This window comes from Hyperoodon ampullatus, assembly GCF_949752795.1.
Source record: "Hyperoodon ampullatus genome assembly, chromosome: 9".
In the NCBI taxonomy this organism is placed as follows: Eukaryota; Metazoa; Chordata; class Mammalia; order Artiodactyla; family Ziphiidae; genus Hyperoodon; species Hyperoodon ampullatus.
Genome location: NC_136922.1, coordinates 80843168 through 80864323, shown reverse-complemented (window position 1 = coordinate 80864323; position 21156 = coordinate 80843168). Strand labels below are relative to the sequence as shown.

At 36.5% G+C, this 21156-nt stretch overlaps 1 protein-coding gene across 20 annotated transcripts in view; it reads left to right on the top strand.

Moving 5' to 3' along the window:
- CADPS2 (calcium dependent secretion activator 2) overlaps positions 1-21156 on the top strand; it is a gene marked incomplete at its 3' end in the record, with an annotated part of 487123 nt that overhangs the window by 317641 nt on the left and 148326 nt on the right. For 10 of the 20 annotated variants that reach the window (XM_079711377.1, XM_079711381.1, XM_079711392.1 and 7 more), the window contains exons 10-12: positions 7996-8104; positions 9405-9605; positions 20208-20344. In XM_079711377.1, the coding sequence (XP_079567503.1) occupies positions 7996-8104; positions 9405-9605; positions 20208-20344 (447 nt within the window). Of the gene's footprint in view, positions 1-7995; positions 8105-9404; positions 9615-20207; positions 20345-21156 lie in introns of all 20 variants that reach the window. The other 10 variants (XM_079711375.1, XM_079711379.1, XM_079711388.1 and 7 more) reach the window with 2 other exon arrangements.

Here is a 21156-nt window from a genome sequence, read left to right as displayed (position 1 = left end):
AACGGAGCTGGAGGAATCAGGCTTCCTGACTTCAGACTATACTACAAAGCTACAGTCATCAAGACACTATGGTACTGGCACAAAAACAAATACAGATCAATGGAACAGGATAGAAAGCACAGAGATAAACCCGTGCACTATGGTCACCTTATCTTTCATAAAGGAGGCTAGAATATACAATGGAGAAAAGACAACCTCTTCAATAAGGTTGTCTGGACAGCTACATGTAAAAGAATGAAATTAGAACACTCCCTAACACCATACACAAAAATAAACTCAAAATGGATTAAAGACCTAAATGTAAGGCCAGACACTATAAAACTCTTAGAGGAAAACCTAGAAAGAACACTCTATGACATAAATCACAACAAGATCCTTTTTGACCACATCCTAGAGTAATAGAAATAAAAACAAAAATAAACAAATGGGACCTAATGAAACTTAAAAGCTTTTTCACAGCAAAGGAAACCATAAACAAGATGAAAAGACAACCTTCAGAATGGGGGGAAGTATTTGCAAATGAAGCAACTGACAAAGGATTAATCTCCAAAATATACAAGCAGCTCATGCAGCTCAATATTAAAAAAACAAACAACCCAATCCAAAAAATGGACAGAAGACCTAAATAGACATTTCTCCAGAGAAGATATACAGATTGCCAACAAACACATGAAAGGTTGCTCAAGATCACTAATCATTAGAGAAATGCAAATCAAAACTACAATGAGGTATCACCTCACACCAGTCAGAATGGCCATCATCAAAAAATCTACAAACGATAAATGTTGGAGAGGGTGTGGAGAAAAGGGAACCCACTTGCACTGTTGGTGGGAATGTAAATTGATACAGCCACTATGGAGAACAGTATGGAGGTTCCTTAAACTAAAAATAGAACTGCCATACAGCCCAGCAATCCCACTACTGGGCATATACCCTGAGAAAACCATAATTCAAAAAGAGTCATGTACCACAGTGTTCATTGCAGCACTGTTTACAATAGCCAGGACATGGAAGCAACCGAAGTGTCTGTCGACAGATGAATGGATAAAGAAGATGTGGCCCATATATACAGTGGAATATTACTCAGCCATAGAAAGAAACGAAATTGAGTTATTTGTAGTGAGGTGGATAGACCTAGAGTCTGTCATACAGAGTGAAGTAAGTCAGTGAAAAACAAATACCATATGCTAACACATATATATGGAATCTAAAAGTGGTTCTGAAGAACCTAGGGGCAAGACAGGAATAAAGACGCAGGTGTAGAGAATGGACTTGAGGACATGGGGAGGGGGAAGGGTAAGCTGGGACAAAGTGAGAGGGTGGCATTGACATATATACACTACCAAATGTAAAATAGATAGCTAGTGGGAAGCAGCCGCATAACACAGGGAGATCAGCTCTGTGCTTTGTAACCTTCTAGAGGGGTGGGACAGGGAGGGTGGGAGGGAGACACAAGAGGGAAGGGATATGGGGATATATGTATACGTATAGCTGATTCACTTTGCTATACAGCAGAAACTAACACACCACTGAAGAGCAATTATACTCCAATAAAGATGTTTAAAAAAATAAAAAATAAAAGAAATTAGTCTGCAGATAAACAGGCTTCCCACATTTCAGGAAATGTAGTGAGAAGAGATCTTCATGTAAACATTTCTTTCAAAATATTTTTTCAATTAAAGATGTGTATGTTGCCTCGTATTTCCTTAACACTCAACTACTGAACTTAATAGAGTGTATCTACAGAGATATACTGTAGATATACTCTGTTTGATGGGAAATGGAGTATATCTACAGTATATATAATTTGATGGGAAATTGTGTGACTTGAGAAGTCGTATACATCCAAGAAGTTGTTCATGAATAAAAGCACTAGAAAATATTATAGTATGGGTGGAGATTCAGAAAAGATACAATTCACCTTCCTGAAAATATTGAAAGTGGAGTTCCTGATATTTGAAAGGTGAATGAGTGTAGTATCTCAGAAATATCAAACTTAAAATATAAAAGAATTAAAGAGCATAATGATAAGAAATAGCTAAATCTAAATTACTGTTATAAATTTTTTTTTTTTTTTTTTTGCGGTACACGAGCCTCTCACTGTTGTGGTCTCCCCCGTTGCGGAGCACAGGCTCCGGACGCGCAGGCTTAGCGACCATGGCTCACAGGCCCAGCTGTTGCGTGGCATGTGGGATCTTCCTGGACCGGGGCCTGAACCCGTGTCCGCCGCATCGGCAGGCGGACTCTCAATCACTGCGCCACCAGGGAAGCCCTATAAAATATTTTGACTCAAAGAAAAACGTGGAAGATGATTCCTAAAATACGTTATAGGAATATGAAGTAATTAAGTAATTATAACAATATGTGAAAGCTAAACTCCAGATTTTGTGAAAGTTAATGAATGGAGCAATAAAAATAAGCTACATTTTTCAAGTTCTATAAGACACAGTAAAAAATGATTTGTCTTTCAGTAAATAGAGAAAAGATGGGGTCAATGATATCTTTGAAAACTTTTAAAGTAACTAGTATAGATTAAAAACAGGATGCCAAGGAAATTGTAGTAGCCATATTACAGAAGACTGCGATATATATGTATATATATGAATTTTTAGTGTAAATGAGTTAAATGGACCTAGTAACTGATTCTCAGAGTGGTATAAAAACCAAAATCCATATGTGAGATATACCACAAACAAAAGGCCAAAACATAGAGAAAGTAGGATGACAGTATTAAATTCAGACCAAGTAAAATTCAAGAGAAGTATTAAATATATGAAAGGATTATAACTTTATATTGGTTAAAGATATAGTTAACATTACTATAAAACAAGTGATGGTGATTTATTGAATATGTACCTGAGAGAAATGCCTCAACTTGCTTGCTGTTCAACTCACTTTTCTCTCTCTCCCCTGCCCTTAGTAGTCTTTGATTATAGTTTCTTACAGATACCTAACTAAATATCTTATAGCTCTCTTAAGTAGGAACTTTGCCAGAAATTAAGAGGCAATTGGCTTGTTATTTGGGAATACAGTTTTTAAGTTTCAGAATGTGAATTAGAATGTGGTATATCAGAAGGAGTACTTACTGGATTGAGGAGACTTGTATTCTACACTCAGGATGACCATCTCCTTCTGGGTGACCTCAGGAAAGTCAGTTTCCACATCTGTGAACTCTGGAGTTGAGATCACAACCTCAGGGGTCCATAACCCTCATCCCTCAATACCAGTATGTTTCAGAGGATAATCATATATTTTCTTTTCAGTGAAGCTTAGCTCTGAGAGTAACTATTTGTCACTTAGTGAGACTTGAGTCCTCTAGGTATCACAGCCTCTAGTTTCCAAAGTATTAAAAATCCTCACCACATGATTGAAATCTATAATTCTAGCAAATGTAACAATATTTTATTCCATTGGTGAATTTTTGCTGACTAAGTAAATACCTTGTAGAATGTTAGGACAATACTATCAAAAAGTAAATCTAGGGCTTCCCTGGTGGCGCAGTGGTTGAGAGTCCGCCTGCCGATGCAGGGGACACGGGTTCGTGCCCCGGTCCGGGAAGATCCCACATGCCGCGGAGCGGCTGGGCCCGTGAGCCATGGCCGCTGAGCCTGCATGTCTGGAGCCTGTGCTCCACAATGGGAGAGACCACAACAGTGAGAGGTCCGCATACCGCAAAAAAAAACCCCAAAAAACAAAACAAAAAAAAACCCAAAAGGAGGACGTTCAAGAGAGCTTCCAGGTTGGTGAACACATGGAGATCTGGGGAGAATGGAGTGCTGGGAGAGAGCATGGACACTCCTCACTGTTTCTCCATACCTCGCCCCGTGCATCTCTTCCATCTGGCATTTCCTGAGTTATATTCTTTCATAATAAGCCTGTGATCTAGTAAGTAAATGGGTTTCTTGAGTTTTATGGGTCTCTCTAGCAAATTAATTGAACCCGAGGGGGTGTGCGGGAGAATACTGGGAACCTCTGATCTATAGCCAGTTGGTCAGAAGTACAGGTAACAACTTGGACTTGCAACTGGCCTCTGAAGTACAGGAGGGGGTCATGGGAACCTCCGGTCTGTAACCGGTTGACCAAGAGCACAGGTAAACAACCTAGGCTTGCAACTGGCATCTCAAGTAGGGGGAGTGGGAGGGCAAGCTTTTCAGACTGAACCCTTCACCTGTGGAATCTGATTCTATCTCCTGGCAGATAGTATCACAATTGAGTTAAGTTGTAGGAAAACCAGCTGGTGTCCAGAGCATTGTTTGGTGGTGGTGTAGAAACCACCCCTCACCCTCTCCCCACACACAGGTTGGAGCTAGGTCCAGGAACCTACAAGAACTTACATGTAAAATAAAAGTTTTAAAGCATGAGTGGAAATAATAAACACAAAATTCAGCATAATGATTACCTCTGGGGAGAGAGAAAAGGAAATGGGTTTGAGTAGGTGTAATATGTAGGCATTAACTTTTTCTGTCCGGAGGAGCTGGGGTCGGGGGTGGGGGCTTAAAGCATATATATATATATATATATATATATATATACAAGAAGTTACGATTGAACAAAGCTGAATGGGGCGTATATACATGTTAACATATTATCATGTTTTTTATGCTTGAAATATTTCATAATTTTAAGATAACACTATGTTAAATCACTTTATGGAAGAATGGTGGGATTTTGGCCTAAGTTAAGTAAGAGAGTGGGTTGCTTTTTAGAATAAATAATGGAAGTATAATGTTACTGTTTACCACTTACCAACACCCCCTAAAAAAACACCCACAATCATATCTTTTTACACAAAGAAACTGAAGCTCCGATGGGAGCCAGTGGGTTTCATCTGTAAGCCTTAGGCATATGCAGGTGAGAAAGTAAATTCATTGGCCATCTATAAGATACGGAAAGCAAAAAGAAAAGGAAGTCTAAGAGTAGCAAGAACCGCAAGTGTCTCAAGTTATTGGACTCGCTGTTCCCAAACAAAGCTTTGGGTTTTTTTCCAAAATAGAAAAAGTCTCATTATAAAGTAATTAATATTCTTTGAAAAAAAACTTTAAACACTGAAAAACATAACTTTAAATGACCTATAATTGTACTATCTAATAATAATCACTATTTATAGTTTAAGTATACATCCTTCTATTCATATGTATATAGTGTTTACCGAAAAAAGCACACTACATTTTTTAAATCTGCTCTTCATGTTATATCTTAGAAAGAGTTTCATGTCCAGAAAAAAAAACCCGTCATATTTCTTTCAGTGGCTGTATGGCATTATACTACTGTGTGGTTATACCATAATGTATTTAATCAAACTTGGTTTTTCCAGTTTTTTCTCATATGCAATGCTGCCGTGAACACACTGCACATGCATCTTTGAGTATTTGTCCATTTGTTTCCTTGGGTAAGTTCCTGGAAGGAAATTGGCTGGATCAAGTGTTCATAATCCATAATAAGTCTTTTGGTATCAGTCAGGGTTCTCCAGAAAGGCCAGCAGGCTAGAAACTCAGGCAGGAGTTAATGCTGCAGTCTTGAGGCAGAATTTCCTCTTCTCCAAGTAACCTCAGTTTTTGCTCTTATCTGCAAATCACCCCACATTGATATTAGTTCTTTGTTGAATATATATTTTGCATACACCTTTTTACTTCCTTTATGGTATCCTTTAATGAGGAGACGTTCTTAATTTTAGTGTTAGTTCATGTAATCTTTTTTTTTTCTTTCCTAATTAGTTCCTTTTTGAGTCCTCTTTAAGTAATCTTCATCTACTGAAAGGTGTGCTTATGTTTCCTTAGTTTTAATTTCTGTTCAAAAGTGGGAAAGGGAACTCTCATTAAGCAAAGTGTCTTCCCTGGAATCCTGTGTTGTAGGAAATTTTGCAATTAGATTTCAATCCACCAGACATCTTTTTCTCCTGCTCGGAGCAGCACCTCCCCCTCACTGCTTTGGGGGAACTTCTAAGAGCCTGCCCATTGTAGCATTCAATAGTCTTTGCCACAGACGTGAGCTCTTGACCCAGACTGGGCTAACAGTGTTACTTTTGCCCCTTGGCCACAGTGAATGGTCCACATACGGCCTTACACCTAAGCTGAGGCAATCAGAGGTGGCTGCAGAGCTGTTGGCAGCTATGGTTCTAGCCCAGTGAGACTTCAGGGTAAGGACATGAAGCCAGTTCCTCAAGAGAAGCAGAGCAGAGAGACAGCAGATCTTGGCCATGTTGAGTCCCTGGCTGCCTAAAACCTTAACTCCACCCTTGACCTTCCTGTGGGGTTGGCTATGTGGCCCAATAAATTTCCAACACTTATTAAGATCTTTTTTACTTTGGTTAAGTCTTGAAATATGTGTGCTTGAAAATGTGGTTCCATGATTGTATGTTTGAGAATGCTCATAATATGTCTCATTCTTGGAGATTCACAATGTGTATTAGCATATTAAAGGCCGTAAAGAACCTGCAGTAAAAGAAGCCTGTTTGTCTTTATTTAACCTGATGATTCCCAAACTTTTTTTAATTGAAGTGTAGTTGATGTACAATATTATGTAAGTTACAGGTGTACAGTATAGTGATTTACAGTTTTTAAAGGTTACACTCCATTTATAGTTATTATAAAATATTGACTGTCTTCCTGTGTTATACAGTATAACCTTGTAGCTTATTTTATGCATAGTAGTTTGTACCTCTTAATCCCCTCCCCCTCCCCCCTTCTCTCTCCTCACTGGGAACCACTAGTTTGTTCTCTGTATCTGCGAGACTGCTTCTTTTTTTGTTATATTCATTAGTTTGTTGTATTTTTTAGATTCCACATGTAAATGATATCATACAGTGTTTGTCTTTCCCTGCCTTATTTCACTTAGCATAATACCCTCCAGGTCCATCCATATTGCTGCAAATGGCAAATTTTCATTCTTTTTTATGGCTGAGTAGTATTCTATTGTGTATATAAACCACATCTTCTTTGTCTGTTCATCTCTTTTTGGACACTTAGGTTGCTTCCATACCTTGACAGTTGTGAATAATGCTGCTAGGAGCATTGGGGTGCATGTATCTTTTTGAATTAGTGTTTTTTTGTGTGTGTGTATTTTTTTTCAGATATATACCCAGGAGTAGAATTGCTGGGTCATATAGTCGTTCTGTTTTTAGTTTTGTGAGGAACCTCCATACTGTTCTCCACAGTGGCTGCACCAATTTACATTCCCACCACCAGTGCACAGGGGTTCCCTTTTCTCCGCATCCTCTCCAACATTTTTGTTTGTGGTCTTTTTGAAGATAGCCATTCTGACAGGTGTGAAGTGATATCTCACTGAGGTTTTGATTTGCAGTTCCCTAATGATTAGCGATGTTGAGCATCTTTTCACGTCCCTGTTGGCTATCTGCATGTCCTCTTCGGAAAAATGTCTATTCAAGTGTTCTGCCCATTTTTTTTAATCAGGCGGTTTGGTTTTCTTGATATTGAGTTGTATGAGCTGTTTATGTGTTGGATATTAATCCCTTATCTGTCATATCATTTGCAAATATTTTCTCCTATTCAGTAGGTTGTCTTTTCATTTTGTAGATGGTTTCCTTTGCTGTGCAAAAGCTTATAAATTTAATTAGGTCCCATTTGTTTATTTTTGCTTTTATTTCCTTTGCTTTAGGAAACAGATCCAAAAAAAATATCGCTGCAATTTATGTCTGAGTGTTCTGCTTATGTCTCCCTCTAGAAGTTTTATGGTCCCAAACTTATTTTTAATACAACTATTTTTTATGGCTCTTCTATTAATAAATAGCTCATAGAATATTGGCCAGCAGGTCATCAAACTGGGAAATGCTGGGTCATAGGCATGAAAGGCCTAACTGCAAGCTGATAAATGAAAGGTGCTTAATCTCTGAGCAAGGTTTTAAAAGATGTGAACATTTAATAATTTATATGCAAATCATATGTTTGGGGTTTTTTTTTGGTCAAAGAGTCTTCTGATAAAGAAAAACCTAGAAGATAAATTTAATGTAACCAATATGTAAACTTTTTTCTCATGCAGGTTAGCCAGTACACCTTTGCTATGTGCAGTTATAGAGAAAAAAAGTCTGAACCACAAGAATTAATGCAGCTTGAAGGATACACTGTGGATTACACAGATCCCCACCCAGGTAATTCTTAGTTGAATCACTTTCCCTGCCTCTCATGTATTCATGAAATTGTCATAAATATCCTGTGTCTATTCTCCATTTCAAACTCCATTCAGTGAATGGTACATATTCCATTTATATACCTAGACAAGATTTGATGGGATTTGAATTATATCTTTATGAGGCTACTTAGTTTTAGCCATAACTCATCATTTCTGTTATCTCAGTACAAGGATGAAATATGTGAAAGTTACTGTAACGGGGAAATTATATGAGAAATATCAGCAGTGCTTTCAGAAACTTCTTTACTGAAAAGCAAAAGGTACAAGAGACAGAAATAGGGAAAGAAATAGCTAGTATATTATATTCTAGTAATTTTCTCCCCATCATCACATTCTTGTACTTCTCTCCCTCCCTCCTAATACATTAATGCTGTGTATAGTACTGGACACTCAGTGCTTGAGATTAGTGAGTGAATGAATAAGTGAATGAACGAATGAATATATGGAGATTAATGAAATTAATAAAGTGAGGTTAAGAAATATAGAGATACTAATGAACAGATTAAGAAATTATTATAGATTAAAAATAGAAGTCAGTGATCACATTCACTGGTCAATCACTTAAAATGCAAAATATCTTCTCTGTGAAAGAATTTTGCAAAAGTAAAATACCATGCGATGTAAGTATCATGTTTGTCTTGGCTGTATTTTTTTACTGCTAAACTGGTCATATATATCTCCTGCATATAGAATGAGGAATGTGCCGGCAGATAATGACTTTCTTCTCTGGTATGAAATATCAGACTTTGCTATGCATTCCTTTGGGGTAGGTTTGTATGTCTTGCAGAATGCTGCTTTGTTATGAACTGTTCCCTAAGCTAATTTTAATTTCCAAAGTGATATGGAAGTATATAGCTTCGCCTTATTGTTTTCCTTCAATTCTTGGATTGTGGATTTGATCCTCAACTAAAAATGATTCAAGGCATTGAGCTCAAATAGCAAATCAGTTCTTTTCCATGAGACCATTTAATGAATGAGGTTAAAATCTGCCAATTGTGTATGTTTTTTTTGTTTTTTTGTTTTTTTTGCGGTACACGGGCCTCTCACTGTTGTGGCCTCTCCCTCTGCGGAGCACAGGCTCTGGATGCACAGGCTTAGCAGCCATGGCTCACGGGCCCAGCCACCCCACGGCATGTGGGATCCTCCCGGACCGGGGCACGAACCCGCGTCCCCTGCATCGGCAGGCGGACTCTCAACCACTGTGCCACCAGGGAAGGCCCTGTGTACATTTTTAACAATGTCTTTTTTTTCCTCCACAGGCCTTCAGGGTGGTCAGATGTTCTTCAATGCTGTTAAAGAAGGAGACACTGTAATATTTGCAAGTGATGATGAACAGGATAGAATATTGTGGGTTCAGGCCATGTATAGGGCCACAGGTCAATCGTATAAACCCATTCCTGCAATTCAAGCCCAGAAGCTGAATCCTAAAGGAGGAACTCTCCATGCAGATGCTCAGCTTTGTAAGTTTTGTTGAAAAATAATTTGATTATCAATTAATAACCTTAATAAGATATAAAATTGCCTGAGTCAAATTTGTTCAGTATTATAGTTTACATCATTAACTGATTCCTAATTGAATAAGAATAGTTCATTTTAGTAATCATAGAATCAGTTATCTAATTTTTCAGACAAACCTGGAATAAATGGTGCCTATGATTTCCAGTCATGAATTTGCCAAGCACTAGGATGTCTCTGGGAATCTCAAGAGCGTAAAAGAAAATTGATTTTAACTTACTGTAATTTTAACTTACGTGTTCTATTGAAATGGGAAAAGTATTGCAAAATCAAACTGGCATTAAGATTCCAGAATACCAAAATGATGGACCATAACTTTCTAGAGTTGTTTCTAACAAACCAAAAGGATAATAGGCCTATTTTCTGTTGTAGGTCGGGAAAAAAAAGTCATCAAGGCAACTTTCTTTTTCTAGATACCTTTATATTCATGTCATTTTCTCAATGCTAATATAAATCATTAAGAACTAAATTTTTCATTTTAATTTATAAGTAATTAATAACAAATTATGTAATAATGATAGAAACATTTTCAAACGTAGCTTTAATAATCATTAAACCAAATGTTTTAACTTGTTATACTCCTTTTCAAAACTTCTCTGGTTCCTTCTGTAATATAATAAATCAGTGTGTCTTTAACTGTAAGCTCAAATTGGAACTTTTCATTCAACACCCTTTTACTCTCAAGCTTCTTCTCCAGGGAGCAGCATTTTGACATTCATTATTTTCTTCTCTCATTATTTTCTTCTTTCTTCTCATACTTTCCATGCAGCAAATAACTATTTTCTGTTCTTTTTAGACACCCGTTAGTATTACATTTAGACATCTTAAACAAAGGCACTTGAGGCCAAATGAAGATGGAATATGAGCTCAACTCCAGATTCCTGCATGCTTTAGGCTTCAAAGTGTACACCTTTAAACTTATCCCGATCCACCTTCAAGTGATGATGGCACTTCATACGTAGTATATGCATCTCACAATTGTATACTTCCATATCTCCCTTCCTGGCCCCTGCACAATTCTGGTCATACATTTTACTTCTACAAATGTTGTAAATCTCACAATACATTGATATTATTATTATGCCTTAAACAGTCAAATACCTTTTAAAGAAATTTAAATAATAAGAGAAAATGTTGTATACTCAACCGTGTAGTTACCATTCCTAGCACTCTGTATTCTCTTATAGAGATATTTCACTTCTGAAAGGACTTCCTTTGACTTTTCTGTAGTGCTTTCAGCTTTTAGCTTTTTTCTATATGAAAATGTCATTATTTTACCTTCATTTGGAAAGGTGCTTTTTTTCAGTACTTTAAAGACTTTGCTCCACTCTCTGCTAACTTGCCTTTTTTTCTCCTGATGAGAAATGTGCTATCATTTTTTTGTTCCTTCCTCTGTATATAATGTGTTTTTCTTTCTCAAGCTGCTTTAAAGATTTTCTCTTAATCACTGGTTTTGAGCAATTTGATTATAATGTGCCTTGGTGTAGTTTTGATTAATTGTCCCCAGTTCTGGACCAAGACTATTCTTAAAGACCCCAACTGATGACCAGTGAAACTTGAGGTTTTATTTTCTGGCTGTTGGGAACAAGCACTGCTCCAGGCTCTGTGTCAATCTGGGGCATTGTCCCGTCTAAGCCTTTAGGGTGGTTCTTTCCCCATCCTCATATTGTTGCCTCCCTTGTGAGGTGGTCAGTATTCATTTGAATACAAAATGGGGCAGCGAGAGGGAACAGTAGTCTTTCCTGAAAACTCCAGCAGCCTTGGCCTTCCTGAACTGTCAGCTCCATCTTTTCAACTCAGGGAGACCACTGGCTCTCCCTGGGTTCTCCTTCCCTGAGCCACAGCTTTGAAAGTTTCTCCTGGCATTAACCTGGGGCAACTAAAAGACTCATCTCATTTGTTTCCCTGCCTCTTAGGAATCACTCTCCTATGTTGCACGATGTCCAAAATTTTGAGAACATTAAAAAAAATATTTTTTACATGAATTTTTAGTTGTTTCAGGTAGGAAGTTTAATCTGTTTTTAATGACACTGTCTTAATCAGAAGCAGAGTGATTGTTTTCTTTGTTAGAGCAGCGTTTCTCAGTCTCAGCAAGGCTGTCATTTTGGGCCAGATAATTCTTTGTTTCAGGGGTTGCGGGGAGGGCTGTCCTGTGTATTATAGGATGTTTAGCATCATTCCTGTCTCCTACCCACTAGATGCCGGTAGCACCTGACCGCACTGCTCCACCCTCCCACCCCAGGTCTGACGACCAAAAATATCTCTAGACATTGTCAAATGTTCTAGGGAACAGGGGAAAAGGTGGGGAAGGTTTACCCCCATTTGAGAACTGCCGAGTTACAGTGACTTGAAAATTATTTTTGTGAAAACGTTTCCCTCATTCACTTGTGTTCCAGTATTTTTTCTTTACATCTTGTGTGCAAGGAATACCCAAGGTGTGTGGTGATATCATATCAACCATCTTACACACAATGGCAAGAAAAGTGGACGGGAACCACTGGTCTAGAACATTGAAATCATGACTACATGATACAGAATTACTGAGTAAAGGATCTAATAATCAGTTTATTCAGATAGCCATATAACTTCTTTCTAGCAAAACCTTTCTATTAGATAACAATGTGTTGTCAAGGCAGTGTTGATCAGGCTAAGTGGAACTGAATTTTCTAGCCGCTTGATAAACTTGTTTTAAAAAAGCTAAATTTGTTCTAAAAAGCCAAACTGTTCCAGTCGCGTTAAGAGCTTTCTTGTATTCCAGGCTGTTAGTAAAGTTTTCTGTCAGAGCAGACCCTGCTGTTTTACCTTTCTTTAAAAAAGGAAAAAAAAAGAAAAACAAACAAAGAAAGAAAAGGAAAGAAGAAAGAAAAATGTGTTTCTACCTCATCCAGATGAGCTACTGACCATGACCTTTACCAGAGATGCCACTGGACTGCTCCAGAGAGTAGTTTTGCATTTCATATTTTCCTCCCTTCCTTGACTTCTGTATTATTTCTTTTTCTCTTTCTTGATCATGTCTTGGAAGAACAACTTTTAGAGTCATTAGTGGGAACTGAGAAAATAACATGAAATTAAAATGACTCAAAATAAATGTTTCTAAACATTTATTTAAATGTTTAAATATGTTTTTCATTTCTTTGCTGACCTATATAGCTGGTAAGGGTAAGTATTTTTATGATACTTTTTTGCTTCACTGTATTAAATTTTTTGTAATGATAGGATTTTTTTAACATCTTTATTAGAGTATAACTGCTTTACAATGTTGTGTTAGTTTCTGCTGTATAACAAGTGAATTAGCTATATGTATACATGTATCCCCATATCCCCTCCCTCTTATGTCTCCCTCCCACCCACCTATCCCACCCCTCTAGGTGGTCACAAAGCACAGAGCTGATCTCCCTGTGCTATGCGGCTGCTTCCCACTAGCTATCTATTTTACATTTGGTAGTGTATATATGTAAGTGCTACTCTCTCACTTCGTCCCAGCTTACCCTTCCCCTTCCCTGTGTCCTCAAGTCCATTCTCTACATCTGTGTTTTTATTTCTGTCCTGCCCCTAGGTTCATCAGAACCTTTTTTTTTTTTTTAGATTCCATATATATGTGCTTGCATACAGCATTTGTTTTTCTCTTTCTGACTTACTTCACTTTGTATGACAGACTCTAGGTCCATTCACCTCACTACAAATAACTCAATTTTGTTCCTTTTTATGGCTGAGGAATATTCCATTGTATAGATGTGCCACATCTTCTTTATCCACTCATCTGTCGATGGACACTTAGGTTGCTGCCATGTCCTGGCTATTGTAAATAGTGCTGCAATGAACACTGTGGTACATGACTCTTTGAATTATGGTTTTCTCAGGGTATATGCCCAGTAGTGGGATTGCTGGGTCATATGGTAGTTCTACTTTTAGTTTTTCAGGAACCTCCATACTGTTATACATAGTGGCTGTATCAATTTACATTCCCACTAACAGTGCAAGAGGGTTCCCTTTTCTCCACACCCTCTCCAGCATTTATTGTTTGTAGATTTTTTGATGATGGCCATTCTGACCAGTGTGAGGTAGTTACCTCATTGTAGTTTCGCTTTGCATTTCTCTGATGATTAGCGATATTGAGCATCCTTTCATGTGTTTGTTGGCAATCTGTATATCTTCTCTGGAGAAATGTCTATTTAGGTCTTCTGTCCATTTTTGGATTGGGTTGTTTCTTTTTTTGGTATTGAGCTGCATGAGCTGCTTGTATATTTTGGAGATTAATCCTTTGTCAGTTGCTTCATTTGCAAATATTTTCCCCCATTTTGAAGGTTGTCTTTTTGTCTTGTTTATGGTTTCCTTTGCTGTGAAAAAGCTTTTAAGTTTCATCAGGTCCCATTTGTTTATTTTTGTTTTCATTTCCATTTCTCTAGGAGGTGGGTCAAAAAGGATCTTGCTGTGATTTATGTCATAGAGTGTTTTCTTCTAAGAGTTTTAGAGTGTCTGGCCTTACATTTAGGTCTTTAATCCATTTTGAGTTTATTTTTGTATATGGTGTTAAGGAGTGTTCTAATTTCATTCTTTTACATGTAGCTGTCCAGTTTTCCCAGCACCACTTATTGAAGAGGCTGTCTTTTCTCCATTGTATATTCTCGCCTCCTTTATCAAAGATAAGGTGACCATATGTGTGTGGGTTTATCTCTGGGCTTTCTGTCCTGTTCCATTGATCTATATTTCTGTTTTTGTGCCAGTACCATACTGTCTTGATGACTGTAGCTTTGTAGTATAGTCTGAAGTCAGGGAGCCTGATTCCTCCAGCTCCATTTTTCTTTCTCAAGATTGCTTTGGCTGTTTGGGGTCTTTTGTGTTTCCATACAAATTGTGAAATTTTTTGTTCTAGTTCTGTGAAAAATGCCATTGGTAGTTTGATGGGGATTGCATTGACTCTGTAGATTGCTTTGGGTAGTATAGTCATTTTCACAGTGTTGATTCTTCCAATCCAATAGCATGGTATATGTCTCCATCTGTTTGTATTGTCTTTAATTTCTTTCAACAGTTCTTATAGTTTTCTGCATACAGGTCTTTTGTCTCCTTAGGTAGGCTTATTCCTAGGTTTACTCCTTAGGTAGGAATAAACCTAGGTTTATTCCTAGTTTTATTCTTTTTGTTGCAGTGGTAAATGGGAGTGTTTCCTTAATTTCTCTTTCAGATTTTTCATCATTAGTGTATAGGAATGCAGGAGATTTCTGTGCAGTAATTTTTTATCCTGCTACTTTACCAAATTCATTGATTAGCTCTAGTAGTTTTCTGGTAGCATCTTTAGGATTCTTTTTGTGTAGTATCATGTCATCTGCAAACATTGACAGTTTTCCTTCTTCTTTTCTGATTTGGATTCCTTTTATTTCTTTTTCTTCTCTGATTGCTGTGGCTAAAACTTCCAAAACTATGTTGAATAATAGTGGTGAGAGTGGGCATCCTTGTCTTGTTCGTGATTTTAGAGGAAATGGTTTCAGGTTTTCACCATTGAGAACGATGTTGGCTGTGGGTTTGTCATATAATGATAGGATTTTTTAAAGTAATATCATGATCTTGTTTACAGTATCATGATACTGCTTTCTAGGCAAACCTGGAATATTTACATTAACTTTGCCATTTATGAAACAGAAATGTTTACTTTTGCCACAACAGGAAAGTAGAAACAAACTAATATCTATCATTCAGGTGGGCATAAAGGAAACGGCTATGAAGGTGTTAACAACAGCATGCAAAAAATTCTCTGTAATGTTTAGTAGAAAAATGCTAAATTATATATGTGATGCTATTTTCACTCAATTAAAAAAGCTTTAAAATATATGTAGAATGATACCTAAAATATTTACAGTGGATGCATTTAATTGGAGGGATTGGTTGCTAATTCATTGCCTCTCTTGCCTGAATTTCTACAATCTATGTTGTAAGTTTAAAAAGAAAAGCTCATTTTTAAATCCAAGTATACCAAATAGTTAGGGATAGTCAGATCAAAATAATAAATTTATGAAATCTAACTTATTAGGATACAACCTTATTATCTTTTAAAAAGTATATATAATGGTGTGTATTTATAGATTTATCTGGTAAGTGTATCTATTCTACATCCATATTTCTTTGACTTTCAAGGTCTACAGAAATTCTAAGGAAAAGGGTGAATTGGAGTGAGGTTGGGGAAGTACTATTGAGTTTTTCTGCTTCAGTCTGCCTCTTGCCAGATGGATGACGTTGTTTTTAAACTCTCCTTCTTTGCTGTCCCCAAATAAAATACTGTGCAAGCACCTTTTTTTTTTTCATTTTCCTCTCACACATATAATGTGTATGTTACATAATACAATACAACACATTACTAGTTGACTTTCAATAATAAATCAATGTCAAAAATGAACCAGAGTACTTACCTTCTTTTCAATTTTAACCAAACTTGTAAAAAATTCTTAAATCAGACTGTAAACTTATTTAACGTTATAAGCTAATTCTCCTGATTGATCTAATAAGTTAAATTTCACCCTTCATCAGTAAAGTATATCCCACTTTATATTGAATATATTATTTCAAATGTTGAATATCTGTGTACTTTGCTCATGATTATAGGTCTGTATGTGTTGATTAAAATTGTCATCATATAAAAGTATTATTTATTTGTTATTTGCTGCAGAAAGTAAGATGTGTAAATCCATCCATTCATTTTTAATCAGTTAACCAAAACAAGCTACGAAATTATTTGGGTCAATAATAGAGGCATGAACAGACCCCTCATGAATATATCTACCAACCTTTTCTGTTAGGTCTTCAGCATAAACCATATGTACGTGAACATACCAACAAGATAATCTACATAAAATTTTAAAACATTAAACTTTTCCTATTGAAGGCTATATGGGTGCTCTAAAAAGAGAAGTGGTACTTCTCTGTGCCACTTTTAACTTGCTGTAAATTTTCAAGCTCAGTGAGAGTTGGTGCTAAAAGGAAAGTCTAATTGGAGTGGGTAGTGGTAAATGCAGCTACAGGCAAACTCCTAAACATAGGATAATTTTAAAACAAGTTATTGTATTTCAAAGGTTCGTTTGCTGCTTAGTTTAGCTCAAGGTTTTGCAGAGAAGACAGGCTCTTAGCTAGCAGCACCGTCTTCTTAGTCCTTTTGGTACTGGAGTCCCAGGCCTGGGACCAAGCACCTGAGTGGTCTCAGAAGGCTGATAAATGGCCTCCTCTTCTACGGTGCTGTCCTGTTCTTGCCCCTTTCTCCAACTCTCTTTTTCTTCCCCTTTCCCTTTTATATCCCTAATCTCTCACACCACCAGGAACAGCAAGAAAAAAAAAAAAAAGAAAGAAAGAAAGGAAGGAAGGGGAGGGAAGGGAAGGAAAGGAAAGGAAAGGGAAGGAAAGAAAAGAAAAAGAAAAAGATGCAGCTTCCTTAGAATTAGTTGCAAAGGAAAGAGAAACATTTCAGTTAATTTTTACCCTTCTCACGTTCTGATTTCTGACTTAGGTGCCCTTCCTAGGATTTGGATTCCTGAGCACATGGGAGCTGGCTGTGTTCAGTGCCCACCAAATAGCGCTCCCACCACAGTGGGACCTGCCAGCTTGCTAGTAGACCTCACATGGTTTTCTGTGCTAGCTATTTTCAAGTCATTGTTGTTAACTGTTTAGATTGATACTGTGAACCTGCTTATTATTCTTTTCTCTTGACTTCCAATAACCATTACCCTAATGAAAAACTTAAATTTTCAGGTCCCATTTGAATAAAGCCTCTATAATTTCTTAAATCTATAGCCAATAGTAATCCTTCTCTTTGGGTTTTATTCCATCCACTTTTACCACACCTGGTGACAGTACTACCTAAAGATGCTGGAGCACGTATCTAACTGTTACCATAGAAACTCTCCACCAGTACCCTCATTTATCATGTCCAACATCTGTACTTAGTCCACAGGTTAATCATCACAATATATGACAGTTTTACAGTACATTGTTTTAGCTCTTGTTGGTTTCTTTCGATGATTTCCTTATGTTGTTTCAGAAGACAAACTGAACTGAACTAAGTTGTCATTGAACATTTGATTAGTGCCATGAATAATTTTCCGTTTAAGTCTCGTCACCATAATTTTGTGTTATGATGAACATAAATTGAAGATGATCGAGTATAACTCAGTTTTAAAGCAAGTCTCCAAGCTAATGGTAAAATAGTGCATGGTGAAGTTTATTTACATAAAATATTTTGAATTGTGCTGATCAGATGGCATAGAAAGTACATTTCACTTTCATAGAATTTACAGCTCTGAAGAGATTGTAGGTTGTTGTTGCTGTTTTTAATAAAAATTTTAGTAGGTTTGTTTGCCTATATGTTTTTTCACCGTCAATATACATTCTATGTTTGTGACTTAAATTGCTATCATAAATATTATTTTTATCAGTAATATTATTTGCTAGAAAAGTACTTTTCCTTTTATGTGTGTGATTTGGAAAAGTTTCTCACATTAAATAATATATGGTTTTGAGTTATATTTCATAAGGAAGATAATTAATAAAGTACCTTTATTTTTGAAAATATGATTTAATTATGGAAATGAACTATAGGCTCAGTTTTTTTCAGAAACTTGTGTATCTTATTTAAAGACTGTATACCCATTATTTTAAAATAAGAATTTGCTTCTACAAACCTTTATAGTAAAAGGAGAATTATGGATTTTTTTCTCTGATGTTTATTACATATCCTTTTCTCAACACATAAACCATTAATGGGTGTTATTTTTAACTTCTTTTATGACCTTCTCTGGTGAAAGAAATAATGAATAAAATTCAGCAGATGTTTTATAAAACTAGTAATTTAATTTCATAAAGGTGATACTAAAAGATTTTTTTACTCAAATAAATGAAGAGATGAAGATTCTAAGATAAATTCTTTAAAATACAAAATCTTCTGATTTTATAATATGTATGCCTTGCATTTTTCAATATTCTTCCTCCACATTTGATATTATTTCACATTATCATATACTTAACTTTATATTAAAAGACTATCAGACATAAGAATAAAATACAGGAGAAGTTGGATTATCTCATTTCTCAGTTCAGGAAAAGCAGTTTAGTTTAGTGTTCATGCAACTAACACTAATTACCACATGTAATGTATTTAATCATTCAAATAAGTAATTACTAAATGCAAAAGAATACATATGCTACTTTCTCCATGGACCATAACTGTATACCTTACATCATTGATGAATGGCCATTCATTGCTTGCTTGCTCTATTCACCTCTTGATATCTGTCACTGATGTGAGATATAAATTAGTTTGTGTATCTTTTCTTTTTACATGTGATTCTGAAGACCCTTCAGCTTGAATTATATACTTCTTCGTCCACAAATATGGCTGAAAGTTGAACTTGACATGGATCAATATGATCTGGGCTAAATATCTAAATGTGACTGATTATGTTAGCATCATGTCCACAGATCAATATTGAGTTTTATTATGAGCCTGACTCTATAATTGGGTTTAATCAATAAGCTTTTGTCTCCTTTCCTTTGCAGTTTTAGGGTTGGACCATATAAGTTTTTAAAAACTGCATTTAGCTTACATTTAGGACTCTGCTTCTTGTGATGACCAGTAATGAGATCTATCCATGAATTTTAAGGAACAATGGAGCCTCAGCTCTACCACTGTGAGGAGAGCCCACTTTTATCTTGATAGCTGATTGCTTGCCCAATATGCGCGACATCTCTAACAGAGCTAATGTAGTAACACCCCAGCACTCCTTTCGGGTGGTGTGTGGCTCTCTCTCTCTCTCCTTCGTAAATAACTCACATTGAAGACGTTGACAAAACATACCATTAATGAAAGCAATCATAAAAGCTTGCCTTTTGATAAACCCGCAGGGTCTATAGGCGTTGAAAGATGCAATCTGTAAAGAACAATAAATTTGGGCCTTTGATTGAAGTGCCATTTGGGACGTTGTGCTTTGTCTGCATATTTGCACAAACATGATGCTCCCTTTTTCATGTCTCTTAAACTTGAAGCCTGAGAGCATTCATTGCCATTTCTACATTAAAGTTGGTCCCATTAAAAGCTCCCTACAAAAAAAAAAGACTGGAAGTGATCCAGCTGAAGCTAGTATGTTCATTTCTGCCCTAGTTTGCCATTTGGAAAGCAGGCTTCTAGCCATCGGTGTCGGTTTTCTTTTTATAAATAGGCCCGGGTTCTCTTCCAGGCAGTTCCTTCAGTAAATGTATACTTCAAATGCATCAAGGTTTCTTAAATTGGGGGGAAAAAAGATTATTTCTGTGATGGATATTTGAAGTAGCTTTGAATGTGAATAGAATTTCCTCATTCCAAATGACTGGCAGATTTTTCCCTGTCATTTTTATTTAGGCTCCAAAAAATGTTGCATTTTATGGTTATATGCTGAATTCGTGGCGTCATATTTTATGTAATGGAAGGTAGTCATCTGTTATCATGAGACATACATTTTGTGTTGTTCAGAAACTGCATTTGCCTATTAAACCACAAAAATAAATGTATTGTACATGCCTTTCTGAATTTACAGATGCAGACCGCTTTCAGAAACATGGTATGGATGAGTTTATTTCTGCGAATCCCTGCAAGCTTGACCACGCCTTCCTTTTTAGAATACTCCAGAGGCAGACTTTGGATCACAGACTGAACGATTCCTATTCTTGCTTGGTTAGTACAAATCTGTCTATCTCGTCTCCTATAGGTTAGAGTGAAAGATTTTTTAAAGTGAGAAATACTTGTTATGACGCGGCCTTTTATCCCTGACTCATTTAATAACTATAGTCGGAGTTAGGGATAAAGGATTCCAATCGATTGCTTTCCAATTTGAAAATTATACACTTGAAGACCTCTGCTGTGCCACTCAATAGACAGGAGAATGGACTCGAACAGACTCTGAACTGTGGTTTCTCAGTCCCTCCGGAGAAGGTGGAATGAAAATAGAAGGCTTTACTAAAGATAAAAAACCTCTGTGATAGGATTTACTAACACCTGTACAGACATTTTAAGGTTTAAATTCTGCTCACCTAATGGTGATACTGTTCATGTCTCTCTTTTGTTCCTAGAAAGACAATCTAAGTGACAGGGAAAAGAAACAGTGCAATAAATAATAGGATGACAGGGGCTGTATGTAACAGAGGAAAGCTTTAGTTTCATCTGACTCTCCAAAGATAATTTGAATTTCCTTAAAAAAAAAAAAAGGCATTAAATCGAGTAGCTAAACTGCTACTTTGTGTTTAAACCAGCAAAAATTTGGGATACAAAGTATAATTTACATTTAGAAGGAATGCTTGACTCCTTAGAATGTGGGCATTAAACTATAGCCTAAAAGTTATATGTACCCTTAAATCCAAGGATTTTTTTTCATGGCAGTTCCTCTGGAATTTCTCCAGCTGGAATATCCCTATTTCTATCACCACTTAGTCTGTTGGCTACTGACCATGGTAGCTGCATGCATTAAAGTTACACTGTCTTTAAAATAA